Source organism: Lepisosteus oculatus, chromosome 6 (assembly GCF_040954835.1).
Source record: "Lepisosteus oculatus isolate fLepOcu1 chromosome 6, fLepOcu1.hap2, whole genome shotgun sequence".
NCBI classification, from domain to species: Eukaryota; Metazoa; Chordata; class Actinopteri; order Semionotiformes; family Lepisosteidae; genus Lepisosteus; species Lepisosteus oculatus.
In genome coordinates this window covers 42167640-42183679 of record NC_090701.1, presented here as the reverse complement: position 1 = coordinate 42183679, position 16040 = coordinate 42167640, and the positions used below count along the sequence as shown (strand labels likewise).

Here is a 16040-nt window from a genome sequence, read left to right as displayed (position 1 = left end):
TTACATTCATTTTAAAACTTTCCACAAACCTGTCATCAAAATCTTGTGCAAAGTATTGTACAGTAGGTCAGTATATCATGTTAAACAGGATTGATTCAAAGTGAACAAAGTAAACTAAATAATGTAAACTTGGCTACACTTGAAAGCTTTGTAGTGTTAAAATATTTTGTCTTTCCATGTACAAAATACTGTAGGAAAACAAATATTCCTCAGTCAAAATGAGATGACAAAACAATTGCTTTATGTCAACACTTCGTGGATAGAATATATATGAATCTAACATAATGAAATTTAGTTTCTACATAAAATTATTTTCAAATATGTAAAAAGTTCATTTTAATAGGATGTGAACATTTTATTCTCCATCCCAACTTCTCTCTGCTGTTACAGGCTAGTTCCTGAAACGTCACTACTCTGCGAGGAAGGACTCCTTCAGCGGAGTCCACTCTGATGCGGACTTCAGAGAAGGGATCATTAAGGGCGCATTGGGGGCGCTTGTGAGAACCCTTATGGGACACCCTAAGCTCTTGCAGAGCAGAGGAAGAATGCACATATCACATACAGTATGAAGGGCACAAGACTACAAGTGTGCACAGTGAGACACCGCCCTAGATAAACCTTCACCACAGTAAAGGAAAGGTTGAAGTGCAGAACCAAAGTACCTGCAGATGCTTCCAAGAACAACACCTCATCTGTGAAGCATGGTGGAGGTTATGTCCTGGTCTGGTCATGCATGGTCACCTCTGGAACTGGCTCTCTCGGTTTAATTGATGACGTAACTAATGATGCTGGCAGTAAGATGAGTTCTGAAGCTTACGGAAACATTTGATCTGTTTAAGGAGACGATAGCTCTGCCATATTTAATTGGAAGTATAAATGAATATACTGTAAAATAAAAATTACAGTGTACTATACAATATTTATTATTCATATTAACCTCATAATCATAAATACAAATTGTTTGACTGTAAAGTAGGAGGTTTTGCGGTCCCGTTGCATCTACACATGGTACATAAACATATTTCTGACAGAAATGTATCGTGACAGCAAGTGAAGGAGGAGTCTGCAGAGCGGAGAGCAGGTTACAGAAAGCAGAAGTGCAGTGGGAGCTCTGTTCCCCTGGGGTTACTAAGCTTAGTGTCTGTGTAGAGAACTGTGCTGGAGTCACATATACATTTGATACAATGATTGTTATTCTGCTGTATGTCTGCTGGATCTCCGGTAAGAGCTCATTATTGTTGTTGTTAGCAATAGCAGCAGAGCAAGAAGTAGCAATAGTCATAGCACTCATTTAAAATACAGATTTTCATGACATTTTACAATTTTTATTTCAAAAGCTACTATGTAATATTTTAGGTAAACAATTTGGACTTCTTTGTTGTTTTTTAACAGTAGAAAAACTACATATAAGTAGTTTTACATTGAAACTGCTTTAACTGCTAATAACCGCTTCACTTACTAAGAACAATTCATATTTCGAGGGCATTTTTATATCCCTGCATTCTGTAATATTATAAATATTTTTTTAATTTAAACTTTGATTTGCCCAAATAAGTCAAATTATTGTCTAACCACAATGTCTGGATCTGTGAATGTCTAAGTAAAGAGTTGGTTCTTTTTCTCCAGCCGACTGATCTAGTTCTGGTCCTCCAGTTTCTTACTTACTCTGCACATAAATATCTTTGTATTTCTAGCAGCCGACAGTAAACTAAAGTGAGTTTAATGTACAGTATGATTAATGTTGGATGTATGCTCTGTTCAGTTTAAATTAATTTTGTGACAACAGATTTTTCATTACTCCAGTTCGAGCCAAGTGAATGTGATAGAGGGATGAATACTGTATGTAAGGGTAGAGTATTTGGAGTGTCTCACCCACATGTGGGAATGGCAGTCCAGCCATGAGGACAAGGCTGCCCCAACCCCCTCACTATTGATGGTGGAGGGGGGGTGAGAGAGAAAAACTAAGGGAAGACCTGGGCGCATGATTTATTCTGTATACTGTACATAGGCGAGCAGAAATGTGTGAGATTAAGATCTAACCTTCCTCCCAAATGTCTGTTATAAATTCCATCTTTGTGTATTATATCTATCAATCTTACTTTGTTATGTTAAAAGGTTTTTTGTACTTCACCGATTGCTCTACTAGTCGTAGACAGTGAAGTCATTATGAAACGAAGACAGAGATGTAGCAATCTGGGCATGACGGAGAGAAAAGTAAATTCGCCCAGGGGAGAAAATAACCCTCTGGGGCTGTAGGCCTATTGGTTTTTCCCCTCTCCCCTTTGGGCAGTAAGATTAGGTAGATTATGAATTATGGACCCTCAGGCTGGCCTTCGGTAGCTCAAGAGTGACTGCACTGACGTGGAAGGAGGACTGGGGCTGGAGGACAGATGAAACAACCATGATACAGTAAGTGCAGTGGCTAGGAGCTCAACCAGTGGAGAAGAATACAGTGCAAACAGAGATTTCAGAAGAGACACAGGAAGGGGCGAGGAAGCAGCCCTAGGGTTCCAAGGCAAGAAATAAAATCAGAAGCACTAGAAGAAAGAGCAGACACCATGGCCGGTACAGCGTGTTGGTTATTTTCCATGCTGGTCTTATGCAATGAGAAAACTACTCCTAGCATGGAGGATGTATTCAGATCACTGAATTTGATTGTGCTAGTAAAGGCAGAGAGCATGAGGATGATGATACTGAAGCTAAAAGAAGAAAACTAGAGGAGCACAAGAGCAACAAATGTAAGTTCTCTCGAAGAAGCCCGTCTCTGCCCAGAATACATGCTAGTGTGAGAGACAATCACAAAGGGATATCCAGAAGACAGTAGAAGGCGAGATTAGAATCAAACCTTCCTCCTGAACCTCTGCTATAAACTCCATTAAGTGCGGTAAATTTTCACAAACTATTCATGTACAGTAACAGGATCCGTCAGGCTGTTTCATAAGTTTGAAAATGAACCTGATACTAAAGCATATTGACTTTGATATTAGGTGTGTCAGGTGTGTGAGGTGGGTAGAGTTCAAATTGTAGCCTCACACGTTCACTCTCCTACTTGCTGGAAGCACACAATACTCTGAGCATCTTTTCCAAGACACTCTATGTGTGAGTCTCAATGGTGACATGATGTTTCTCACACTTGGCTTTACTAAGTCCTTTACATATTCACCTCCTTCAAGCCAGGACAGGAGTTGTTTGTTGCCACATCTCGATCAAGCAGCTCTTCAACCTCAGATTATCCACAGAAAACAATTGTTTGCACCTCTCATGTTGTGAGCTTTTCTCTTCTAGTTCTGATGTCATCCACCTTTGCTGGAAATTTAATCAGCTGTAACTGCTTCTTCTCTCTGTTTTCACTTTCTTCTCTCTTCTGCAAAACCTTCTCTCCCCTATCTCCTTTTCTCTGCTGTTTGTGGTTGAGCATCTTGACCACTGCACCTTGAGCCCCAGTCCATCTTTGTTATGTCATCTTTCCCCCTTCCCCAGTCTTCTTTATGTGGTCACCCAAGGAGCCTCCCCTTCCCAGTCACTGACACTACAGTATGTGAGCCCACAGCATCAGTCTGTACTTCCATGACTGTAAGGGGTGACATTATCATTATTTATAATTTGCTGCATCGCAAGCGTCAGGACCATATTTTTCATCTGATGGATACTTATTTTGTTAGTTAAAACAATTAACCCAGTACAACAAAATGAATATAAATTTAAGTTTCACTGGAGCATTATATACAGTACATTATTATTAAAAACAGAGAAACAATATTTGAATGTTTTTAAAGCTTGTTCAGAATAAACAGAAAGTCTCACCTGCTTCTCTCTCCTCCACAGGGACACAACTGTCTCCCACTCTGCAGCGGGAAGTGAAAGGCATTGTGGGAGAGTCTGTCACGTTTCCAAGTGTCCAAGTGTCACAGTTCATAGATCTAAAACAAGGAGATAGTGCTACTGTCCGCACGGTTGCAGAAGTATTTAATGGGACGATAACTAACACTCAACCAGACTTCAAAGACAGAGTGACCTGGGACAATCAATGTGGATTCTTCCAAATCTGGGATCTGAGAACAAATGACAGTGGGGTTTATACAGTGCAGAGCCTGGATACCCAGAAGAATTCCACCTTTAACCTGACAGTGTTCAGTGAGTATCCCCTGTATCCCATGTGTGCATGAAATTCACTCTGAAAGAGTCCTGTCTCTAACAGTGTTTAACCTGACAGTGGTCAGTCAGTATATCACTTGTGTCCACAGTGTTCTGTATTCTGTGTACAGAGCACCGCAGCTTTTTGTCAGCAGGTGAAGAATTAGGTCTGTACTGTATGCTGTTGTTCTCTGCAGAGTTTACATTTCAGTTCATGTCTCTACAGACAGAGTGTCCAAGCCTCAGGTGTCCAGAGTGTCCCAGGGCAGTGAGAGCTGCTCTCTGCTGTGCTCTGTGAGTAACGGGAGAGAGGTGACCCTGTCCTGGCAGAGAGAGGGGAAGACACTCAACCACACCAGCAACCCTGATCTCAACACCCCCCTGACTCTCCCTCTGGAGACAGGACTCTCTCACTCCTACAGCTGTGTGGCCTCTAACCCAGTCAGCAATGAGACAGTCCCAGTCACACCTGAGGAGCACTGCTTTGGTAAGATACAGTAGTTGAATAAAATTCATGATAGTAGCTGCCAGACTGAGTCACTTCATTTCCCCTTTGTGCATTAAATTTGCTGTGAAAGAGTAATGTCTGAAACAGTGTTTAATGTGACAGTGGACAGGCAATGTCGCCATTGTGTCCTCAGTGTTTAAATTAACAGTGGAAAATCAGTGTGTCCATTGGGTTCACAGTGTTTAACCTGTCAGTGTCCAGTCAGGGTGTCATTTGTGTCCACAGAGTTTAACCTGACAGTCCATTGTGTCCAGTGTTTAACCTGACAGTGGACAGTCAGTGTGTCCATAGTGTTTAACCTGATAGTGGACAGTCAGTGTCTCCATTGTGTCCACAGTATTTAACCCGACAGTGGACAGTCAGTGTGTTCATTGTGTCCACAGAGTTTTACCTGACAGAGGACAGTAAGTGTCTCCATTGTGTCCACAGAGTTTAACCTGACAGACTACAGTCAGTGTGTCCATTGTGTCCAGTGTTTAATCTGACAGTGGACAGTCAGTTTGTCCATAGTGTTTAACCTGACAGTGGACAGTCAGTGTCTCCATTGTGTCCACACTGTTTAACCTGACAGAGGACAATAAGGGTGTCATTTGTGTCCACCGTGTTTAATATGACAGTGGACAGTCAGTTTGTCCACAGCGTTTAACTTGACAGAGGATAGTCATTGTCTCCATTGTGTCCACAGTGTTTAACCTGATAGTGAACAATCAGGGTGTCATTTGAGTCCACAGTGTTCGGCCTGACAGAGGACAGTCGGAGCGTCATTTGTGTTCAGAGTGTTATACCTGACAGAGGACAGTCAGTGTCTACATTGTGTCCCCTATGTGCATGAAAATCAGTCTGACAGAATCCTGTCTCTTACAGTGTTTAAGCTATGCATCACTTGTCTCTCTGCAGACAGAGTTTACATTTCAAGTCATGTCTCTATAGACAGAGTCTCCAAGCCTCAGGTGTCCAGAGTGTCTCAGGTCAGTGACAGGTGCTCTCTGGTGTGCTCTGTGAGTAACGGGAGAGAGGTGACCCTGTCCTGGCAGAGAGAGGGAGAAACACTGACAAACACCAGCAACCCTGATCTCAACACCACCCTGACTCTCCCTCTGGAGACAGAAGGACTCTCTCACTCCTACAGCTGTGTGGCCTCTAACCCAGTCAGCACTGAGACACTCCCAGTCAGACCTGAGGATCACTGCCTCGGTGAGACACGGTAGTTTATTAAAATTCATGACAGTATTTGCCAGACTGTATCACTTTATTTCCCCTTTGTGCATTAAATTTACTGTGAAAGAGTAATGTCTGAAACAGTGTTTAATGTGACAGTGGACAGTCATTGTCTCCATTGTGTCCACAGTGTTTAACCTGATAGTGAACAATCAGGGTGTCATTTGAGTCCACAGTGTTCGGCCTGACAGTCCATTGTGTCCAGTGTTTAACCTGACAGTGGACAGTCAGTCTGTCCATAGTGTTTAACCTGATAGTGGACAGTCAGTGTCTCCATTGTGTCCACAGAATTTAACCTGACAGTGTCCAGTCAGGGTGTCATTTGTGTCCACAGAGTTTAACCTGACAGTCCATTGTGTCCAGTGTTTAACCTGACAGTGGACAGTCAGTCTATCCATAGTGTTTAACCTGATAGTGGACAGTCAGTGTCTCCATTGTGTCCACAGTATTTAACCTGACAGTGGACAGTCAGTGTGTTTGTTGTGTCCACAGAGTTTTACCTGACAGAGAACAGTAAGTGTCTCCATTGTGTCCACAGAGTTTAACCTGACAGACTACAGTCAGTGTGTCCATTGTGTCCAGTGTTTAATCTGACAGTGGACAGTCAGTTTGTCCATAGTGTTTAACCTGATAGTGGACAGTCAGTGTCTCCATTGTGTCCACACTGTTTAACCTGACAGAGGACAGTCAGTGTGTCCATTGTGTCCAAGATTTAACCTGACATTGGACAGTCAGTGTGTCCTTTGTGTCCACAGTGTTTAACCTCTCAGAAAACAGTCAGTTTGTCCATTGTGTCCAGTGTTTAATCTGACAGTGGACAGTCAGTTTGTCCACCGTGTTTAAACTGACAGAGGACAGTAAGTGTCTCCATTGTGTCCCCTGTGTGCATGAAAATCAGTCTGACAGAATCCTGTCTCTTACAGTGTTTAAGCTATGCATCACTTGTGTCACAGTGTTCTGTATTCTTTGTACAGAGCACTGCAGCAATTTGTCAGCAGGTCCAGAATTGGGTCTGTACTGTCTGCTGTTGTCTCTCTGCAGACAGAGTTTACAGTTCAGGTCATGTCTCTACAGACAGAGTATCCAGACCTCAGGTGTCCAGAGTGTCCCAGGGCAGTGAGAGCTGCTCTCTGCTGTGCTCTGTGAGTAACGGGAGAGAGGTGACCCTGTCCTGGCAGAGAGAGGGAGAGACACTCAACCACACCAGCAACCCTGATCTCAACACCCCCCTGACTCTCCCTCTGGAGACAGAAGGACTCTCTCACTCCTACAGCTGTGTGGCCAGTAACCCAGTCAGCAATGAGACAGTCCCAGTCAGACCTGAGGAGCACTGCTTTGGTGAGATACTGTAGTCAAATAAATCAACTTGTACTGTACAATGCTGCAATGAGACCAGTTAGTACCTGTTTGTGTGCTATGTATATTTGTTGGGTTTTACTTGTGTAGTGCAATACAGAATCATTTTCCTTTTTATCGCTGCCTGGTTTCACCTCTTAGCACTGAGACAGTCACACTCACAGATATCACAGTGACTGCTCGGGTAAGTTAATCTGAATACAGAAACAGAGGCCACAATGTGAAAGGCTTGTTTCTTGTTTACAGAGCCATTCTCCAAGTCCTACATCCAATCTCCAATCTCCATATTGTTTTTCTTGTGCACTGCTTGGTTTTGAATTGTCTTGCTTGAAGGAGTGAAAATCCTACTTGTATCGCTTAACAGAAAAGCTGTGTCAATCTACTGTATGCAACAGATGTTTTCTGTAAAACTAAAATCGTTTCTGCTGCCCCGGTGGTTGGATTGAACAACACAACACTATTCAGCACTACACAGCACAACACAACACATACTGTCTTTTGTCAAGTCTGTCAAAGTCCAATCAGCTAAATAAAACTATCATTCTCTCTTCATCATCCTCCTGTTCTGACTGACAGAAAGTGTTGTCATGACCAGGAACATTGCTAGGTAGCTTTACTGTCCAGGTAAACAAGATGTAAAGCAGCTCTGAGTTAAAGAGAAGTGGCTCTTTTATTTACAGTGTGAGACAAAGTAAATTCCAGAACACAAACTACAGCCTATGGGCCTTTGAAGACAGACTTTGAGTCTAGGCAGAATCTCAAAGAGAACATTGAGCTTTTGCTTGGACCTCTTCAAAGCCCCTCTCTGATAATGATCAAGCAGCTACGGCTCTTTGAGAGTTTTACAAAACCCTTAAATGGCTTCTTAAAACTCACAAGCTTTCTTGGTCCCCTGGCTGGTCACTTCCTGCACATTTCTTCACTGGGGTGAATTCGCAGCATGTAGGATCTGACCTTAGTCCCCAACGGCAGGTTTTTAAGCTCCACCTGAGGACGGTAGCTCAGTCCACAAAGCATTCTGGGGATTGTGGCTCAGACCACAATCTCCATCTTGTCTGAATCTACTGCCTCCTCACAAGGTCATGCTTTCAACATTATAAATGCTAAATAATGTCATTTTCAATTATTTAGTTATTAGCTAAATTAAACTAGTTTACTGAGTAATTAGTTTCCTAGTTCAGCCAAATCCTCCTCCAGATTCATCCGCCTACTATTTTGTATGTTGTATGTTCCAGTATGAGCCAATAAATCATGTCTAATCCTGTTCATCCCAGCACTGACAGGAGTTAGTCCATTTGCTCAGAGAGGTCTGCAACACACAGAACAAGACTGTAAACAGAACTGTCTAATAACTCACTATCACTGTGGCCCTTTTAATGGGGGGCAGATTCTTGTTTGTTCCTGGAGGTATTTTCCCCTACGATGTCAGTGACTGGACCTACAGTATCTCTAAGCATGGAAGCAGCTTGACACAGCAGTGTTTGGAGATGCCACACCTGTGGATTTGCCTTTACCCGAAAAGTGTAGTCTACATTCAGCCAGTTAGCTGCTTCCTGGCCCCAGTTTCCCTAGACTGACCTGAAAATAAGTGATCAAAACAGTACACTGTACTAAACAAGGATGCCACGATCAATGTGTTTTCTCAAGTTAGGAAGTTCATCATCACTTGCTTGGAGTTTGCAGATTTCCAGCAAAGACAGTTTGTTGTTCTTGTTGATAAGAACACTGTTGCTCTGCAGTTCTGTTATTTAAATGTAATACTTTTCAGCTTCATCCTCTGCTACAGTACTGAAGGCTGAATAAATGTTTTAATTCCTGTTTCAGCTGAGCAGATGTGGGAGTGATTATAGTTTGACCTCCTCCTGAATTTCTGTTTAACCTTCCACAGGTCACTATATTCTGATTCAAGGCTTTACAACAGCTCTTCAAACTGACAGCTGTTAAAACCTAATTTTAATAGATTTAATGGTGGATTTGTCAATGACTGTTGACAATATATTGTTCACTCACAAACCCATTTTTCCTTAAAGAATAAGGCAACGACTTAGCTTCTGGGAAGAACAGGTTAGCAGTTTCACATGATCTACTGGAGAGACGTACAGGGACAGAAACAACTGCTACTACAGGACTGTCTTGCTTATTGTGTACAGAGCTCTTCTATAAACTCAGCTTCTGATTGTGAAAAAAGATACAGTAATAATACAGTGATGTTGTACTGGAGTGTCCAGTCAGTGTGTCTGGACTGTATTAACCCCTTCTCAGTGCAGTGTTAATGTACTGGAGTGTCCAGTCAGTGTGTCTGAACTGTATTAACCCCTCTCTCTCAGCGCAGTGTTAATGTCCTGTAGTGTCCAGTCAGTGTGTCTGGACTGTATTAACCCCTCTCTCTCAGTGCAGTGTTAATGTCCTGTAGTGTTCAGTCAGTGTGTCTGGTCTGTATTAACCCCTCTCTCTCAGTGCAGTGTTAATGTACTGGAGTGTCCAGTCAGTGTGTCTGGACTGTATTAACCCCTCTCTCTCAGTGCAGTGTTAATGTCCTGTAGTGTCCAGTCAGTGTGTCTGGACTGTATTAACCCCTCTCTCTCAGTGCAGTGTTAATGTCCTGTAGTGTCCAGTCAGTGTGTCTGGACTGTATTAACCTTTCTGTCTCAGTCAGTGTTAAAGAGGAACTGCAACCCTGTTTTTAGATATCAGGGATATAACAAATCGACAATGATGGGTGAATTTCAAAGTATAAGAAAACTATCTAGTACACAGTAAGTGTACAGCTTCCAATTTACATCACAAAAGGATTAGGTTTCAATGCATGCATGGCACCATATTGCTGTCATTGTCTGTGATTCAGAACAAGGCAACTAAACTTCTGGTAATTGGAAATCAGCCCTATTACATTCTAAACATGCTGTACAACATGCAATTTTCAATATTTAATATTAACAGTAAACATTTTCATGAAATGGGCACAGACAAGGCAACATGTTTGTTAGATACTTTTAAATATTGCAAAAAAAGAGAAACCTGCCAGCCAACTAAACCCCAGACTTGCAGTGCTGCTATATGTGTGGAGTTTGTACGTTCTCACCGTGTTTGTGAGGGTTTCCAAACGATATAACTGGTCCTGGTGAGAGTCTGTGACTGTGTGAGTCCTGTGATGGACTGGCTTCTTTTAAAATGTATTCTGCAATAATTTTTGCAATAAATTCACCTACCAAATAATTGGCATAACATCGTCCATCTTTTTTCAGTTTTATGAAAATCATATGTATAAAATTTTAAATTATTAAAAAATAAACGAATAATTCCTGGCTTTACAGTGCCCTCCAAAAGTATTGGGGCAACAAAGTCAAAACCTTTTCTGTAATCTTGATCTTAATACGGATAGGTAAAATAGCAGGTGAAATAGACATTTGAGTCAATAACTGCACTAAGTCTGTTACCCACTCAGCTCACTGAATGATATGTGTGATAAGAAAAGATGCAGCTTCTAAGAGTTCCTGCCTGTTCTTAGGCTCTGTCCTGACATTTTTTTCCAAGTATAAAATGCTGCTAAATTGTATTTTATCTGGAGATGGATTTGGCCACTCTAAGATTTTTTGATTGTTTCTCCTTATGAACCCTTTTGCACTGGATTGACATGCTACATCTTAAAGCACCTCATAGCAAGTATGAAAACATCCAAACTCCTCAATAAAGATGAGTGAACCAGTTCCAAAGGTAGCCATCATGACCTTGCCTTCACCATGGGCTCATCTGTCCATAAAATTATTTCAGAACCCTCTTGGCTCATCTTTGTTCTTCCCACCAAATTCTGAAGCATAATGGACATCCATGGCCACCTGTGAAACTTGCACAAGCTAAAAGCAAGTTTTCCCCAGACCCAGAGTCTTTAAGCTGCATGGGCCTGCCCTGGGATCCATGTAGCTATATTGGCTGTGTACACACCAGGATGACCTACCGGCAACAAACCAAAGTGACAAACATGGGGGTGACTGTATCTGTCAGGCCTGAAGACAGTCAAAGTGTGGGTGTCTGGAGAGGAGCTGCAGTAATGTGTCTCTGTGTTACAGGGGCTGATGACAAAGTCCTGCTATACGCTGGGGCAGCTGGTGGAGGAGCTGTGTGTTTGGGAATTGTGGCTCTAGTGCTGTACTGCAGACTCCGAGGTAATCATCATCATCATCATGTTACTAAGGACAAGTTTTATTAAACTTATATAGCAAAAACACAAAGATATGTGTTCATTGAACACCTACACTGGCCAACAAGAAAGACAAACCTGTCTTCTAAACCAAACTGAATAAAACCTATAGTTAATTCTCTCTATATATAAATTCCACAATCTCTATTTATATAAAAAAATACATCAACCTATCAGGAGAAACTGTCTTTAACCTAGAGATCTTTTATAAAAGAAATCAGTTTCCTAAAACAACAGAATGGCAAGCATACAAATAAAAAGTACTTTCTTTGATCAATGTGTCCCGGCCCCCCTACAACTCAGGAGAGCCTTTGTCACCCCTCACACTTCTGTGTTCAGGCTCTCTGAACCAACAGCTAGTCACCAGTCCAGACCCTTGTCGCTCCTCACACTGTTGTGTTCAGGATCACTTAACCCTCAGCATCTCACCAGTCCAGAGCCCTTGTCACTCCTCACACTGCTGTGTTCAGGGTCTGTGAACCCTCAGCAGCTCACCAGTCCAGAGCCCTTATCACTCCTCACACTGCTGTGTTCAGGGTCTGTGAACCCTCAGCAGCTCACCATTCCAGAGCCCTTATCACTCCTCACACTGCTGTGTTCAGGGTCTGTGAACCCTCAGCAGCTCACCAGTCCAGAGCCCTTATCACTCCTCACACTGCTGTGTTCAGGGTCTGTGAACCCTCAGCAGCTCACCAGTCCAGAGCCCTTGTCACTCCTCACACTGCTGTGTTCAGGGTCTGTGAACCCTCAGCAGCTCACCAGTCCAGAGCCCTTGTCACTCCTCACACTGCTGTGTTCAGGATCACTTGCAGACTATTGCTGTTTAACTGTGTGTTAAGCTACATTCTCCAGAATCACTCACTAAGGTCTCTTTTCTCTTGACAGGTAAAAAGCCCAGAGATGAAGACAGGTACAGTGTAACAGGTCACACAGAGAATGTTCATATTCATTTGCTCACTATTTAATAAAAAAGGCTAATTGGCTTCAGTATTCTGCCTGATATTGATATGAATTAGCTTAGAAAGCAGAATTTTCAAAGGCAATGTCTAATTGTGCTTTGTATATATTAATTCCAAGCAAGTGGCAATGGAAATGCTGTAGAAATGACCAGATTTAATATTAATATATCCCATAATTCATAGAGAATGCTCTTGCTCTTAAAAACAACATGACCCTGAAATATCTCCTTGTAAGATACATGGACAGATGGGTGACTAGATAATTTGACAGGATTTGGAGAGGGGGCTATGAGCTCCCTATAGCATCATTCATGCAGTGATTCCCAGTTTGTTATTTTGAGAGGAATTGTGGTTTAAAGGAAAAATGTTCATTTAATAAAATATTTTTTTTATTTTTGTCTTTTTTCACAGTTCTCCTACCAACAATGGGGCTTTGGGAAGTGTAAGTACTGTACATGGTCTCTGCTCTAATTACAGACTCTGGATTAGGACCCTGACTGTGATATCCAGGCATTAAGGGATTGAGATCTCTACACTCTATACTTTATACTGGAGAGAAACAGGCAAAGGTCAAAATAAAAGATTTATCTGCAGGTTCCCCTCTCTCACACACACCTGAAGAGGGCTCCACAACCGAAGCGTTGTGTTTCTTTTATTTTCCTTTCAGCGTGGAATAAACCCCTATCCGTTCCTTTAGAAATCACCAAAATCTTCTAAATCTGCCTTAAAAGAGCTCAAGAAAGAGCATTGAAAGATCGTCATCAGGAATGAGCTCCTGCATCAGTCCTAAGAAGAACCATCGCTGGGATGTTTCACACTAGCAAGATGAATGAACTTCACTTTGTTTAATTTCTGAACACTGAAGATTGAAATGGCCTGATCAAAGCGTTTCACTTAATCAAAGACATGGATCAAGTAATCAAAGACATGGATCAAGTCAAACCAGTGGACATCTTCAAAATCAACAGTGATAAATGAACTACAATATCAAGCATCTTGAGGATCATCTGGGTTTTAGAAAGGAAGGCAGAGGTGAAAACACAGCAGAACAATCACCAATGGTGAAAGTGAGAGAACCATATTACTCATCTGATCTGAGGGCAGCATCCACAGACAGCCACAACCAGATATCAGAGTCCTACAGTCTTCTCGGGACCAGACTCCTAGCAGCCAGTGCAATAATACCATAATACCTTGCACTATCACACCTCTCACACTTAGGGTTACAGAGGGGAACTGTTTCACATTAAGTGTAGGTTAATTACAGGTTAATTACACACTAGAAAAAAGGTGTTTTGGAGCCTCTTCAGGTGTTTTGTATACTAACATCAGTGACGGGACAGGAATGATGCTCCCTTGACTCCTTTTTTTCTTTGATCACTAAGTGGACCAACAATCCTAGACTCTCATCCAGTCTTGCTTGAGGGATCCCAGAGAGCCAGCCTGAGTGGAGCGACATTCAGTGTGTTCTCTCAGCCCACAGCTCTCTGGGTAAAGAGCAGCTGTGGGTCTGGTCTTGGTTCTGCTCCTATTCACGGACTCTCTGGGCCCTCTAGGGCCGTCTCACTGCCGGGCTCTGAAATAGTGGAGACCAGAAGACCATTCAAGATTTGAATCAGTGTTCTTCTGAATTGTGGAATGATTATCTAAATTCAGAATCTTCTGAATTGTGCAGTGATTATCTCCTTTATTTCTCTGTGTTTGGGGGCCCTGCAGGGTCCAGCAGAGGTGACCTATGCAGCTTTGGACATGAAGAGACTGAAAAAGCCCACCTCAGTGCCCCCTGCTGGAGAGGACCACACAGTGTATGCAGAGGTAACGGGTGGAGGGAGGATGCAGGGGAGCCATTACGCACCAGAACCCCCTCCTGCTGCTGGAACCCTGGCCAGCGAGTGCACAGAGTATGCCAGGGTGAACTTCAGGAGGAAGACCAGGAGAGCGCAGGATGCAGTCCTGTACTACTGAGATGCAGCACACAGTCAGGTTTCTGTATCACTCTCATTGTCTAGTGAATGACATGGTGAGATCAGTCCCCTGTTCTTTTCTACTTGGGTACAGTGTGTCTCACTGTCATCTCATTTTTACAAGAAAACCTGAGGAGAACGGGAATCTGTTCTTGTCCACTGAGACAACACAGTCGAAAGAAACCCAGTCAGATATAAAGAAAGTGGATACATCCACAATTTTCACTGGGTTTTCATATGTGCCTCAATATATTTTTTAGTCCATGTTTTTTTTATGTTTTGCGAACTTTGTAGAAATACGTTACAGAAGTGTCTCTTCCAGGGGCTGAACACCTCTGTCACTGCTGCATTGAATGCATATCAGCAAGCTGCTGGGTCTCTTTGCTTTATGGACCAACATCATTTACTTATGTTCTTTACATCAGTGTGATTTTAATAAAAAAACTGATCTGAACAGATCTTCACTGAGATTTTTCATTGGTGAGACCAAACAATTCCTCCTCAAACGTTTTTTGTTGACACAATGAAACCTAAGCAACACACTCAACGTGGAAAGGCTTGCCCACTGCCATCAGAATCCATTCAGCCTTTTCATGACCTAGTTTTAGATCACTAAAACCATCATCATCCATCAGTGTGTAGCTGTCTCCATCATGTTCTTATTTTCAGGGAATAATACTGAAGCTGTTTGGGATCTGGATATGAAGTGCAATCTGCCTCTTGGGAATTCAGGGTGTAGAAACACATCTTTTAACATCCTGAGGCATGTTCTTGATTCATTATTTGGTGAACATCATAGGTTAATGTTCATTTTATAACATGAGGTGTGTTGGAGGGTATCACCATGTTTAACTTCACATCACAGTACCCCATTCTTTACAAAATAAGATAATCAGATGTAGAGCATTCTCTGGAAGATTTACTCAGCTTCCCTGGTCCTATCCTGTCCTTGAGTTGGTCACAACAGCCTATAATCCAAGTGGTTTGATCTTGTCCTTGAAGCAGTAAAAATGGTCTACATAACAGACAATTGCTCTCATTCTGAACCTCTGGTAGATCACGAAGTCAGCCTACTTACAGAGCTGGTGCAGGAGGTGAAGGGTTAAAATCCAGCATGTGGTAAGAATGACAGAGGACCTTGAGACCCAGACAGACAGCAGAGGCAAGCAAACTGGTTACCAGTATGGGCCTTATTCTCTTATGCGCCTTAACAAATCCAGCCTTAGTAGGAATGCAGGTAAAAGATAAATGTACACAAGCTGAAGAAAACATTTATTCTGTAGAGTTATGATGCTGCAGTGGCTCAAACACATTGTAAAATTGTCAAGTTTTGGGGTAATTTACTAGATAGTAGCCTCTCCAAGTGAATCTGGGTGGGGTGAAAGTCAGTCAAGCTACTGTACCTCTACACAGTTCCAGTAAATACAGGTGAAGAGCTTCCATATTCCTGTGTCCTAAAATTAATCCTTCCTACAACACTGCATAGGAAAAATCATCCCAGAGACAGTATAGAATACAATAATCAATAATACAATACAGTAATCAGGATGAAGGATTCAGAGTAGACAGGAAAAAAAAGAAGAACAATGTTATGGCTCTTTCATAGCAAACCAAACAACAGAACACAAGTCCAGGTACTCTGAGTACTGTAAATTACAACACTAGTTTTAGGTGAGGGATTGTTGGCTTTTATCAATTGTAGA

General features: G+C 42.2%; 1 protein-coding gene across 1 annotated transcript; it reads left to right on the top strand.

Moving 5' to 3' along the window:
• Nucleotides 1-1087: 1087 nt before the first annotated feature.
• Nucleotides 1088-14791, top strand: LOC138239428 (T-lymphocyte surface antigen Ly-9-like). The gene is made up of 9 exons (XM_069191349.1): nucleotides 1088-1221; nucleotides 3826-4134; nucleotides 4361-4621; nucleotides 5573-5836; nucleotides 6935-7198; nucleotides 11284-11379; nucleotides 12300-12324; nucleotides 12785-12815; nucleotides 14090-14791. Exons 1-9 carry the CDS (start codon nucleotides 1185-1187, stop codon nucleotides 14336-14338), a joined length of 1536 nt encoding a protein of 511 aa, XP_069047450.1. The 5' UTR covers nucleotides 1088-1184; the 3' UTR covers nucleotides 14339-14791.
• Nucleotides 14792-16040: the final 1249 nt, after the last annotated feature.

Bases quoted from the DNA above. Each gene is read 5' to 3' on its own strand.
- LOC138239428 (XM_069191349.1), top strand. From the start codon at position 1,185: ATGATTGTTATTCTGCTGTATGTCTGCTGGATCTCCG. The intron at 7,199-11,283 runs GTGAGATACTGT...TCTGTGTTACAG, and splicing joins ACCTGAGGAGCACTGCTTTG to GGGCTGATGACAAAGTCCTG. The intron at 12,816-14,089 runs GTAAGTACTGTA...GGGGCCCTGCAG, and splicing joins ACAATGGGGCTTTGGGAAGT to GGTCCAGCAGAGGTGACCTA.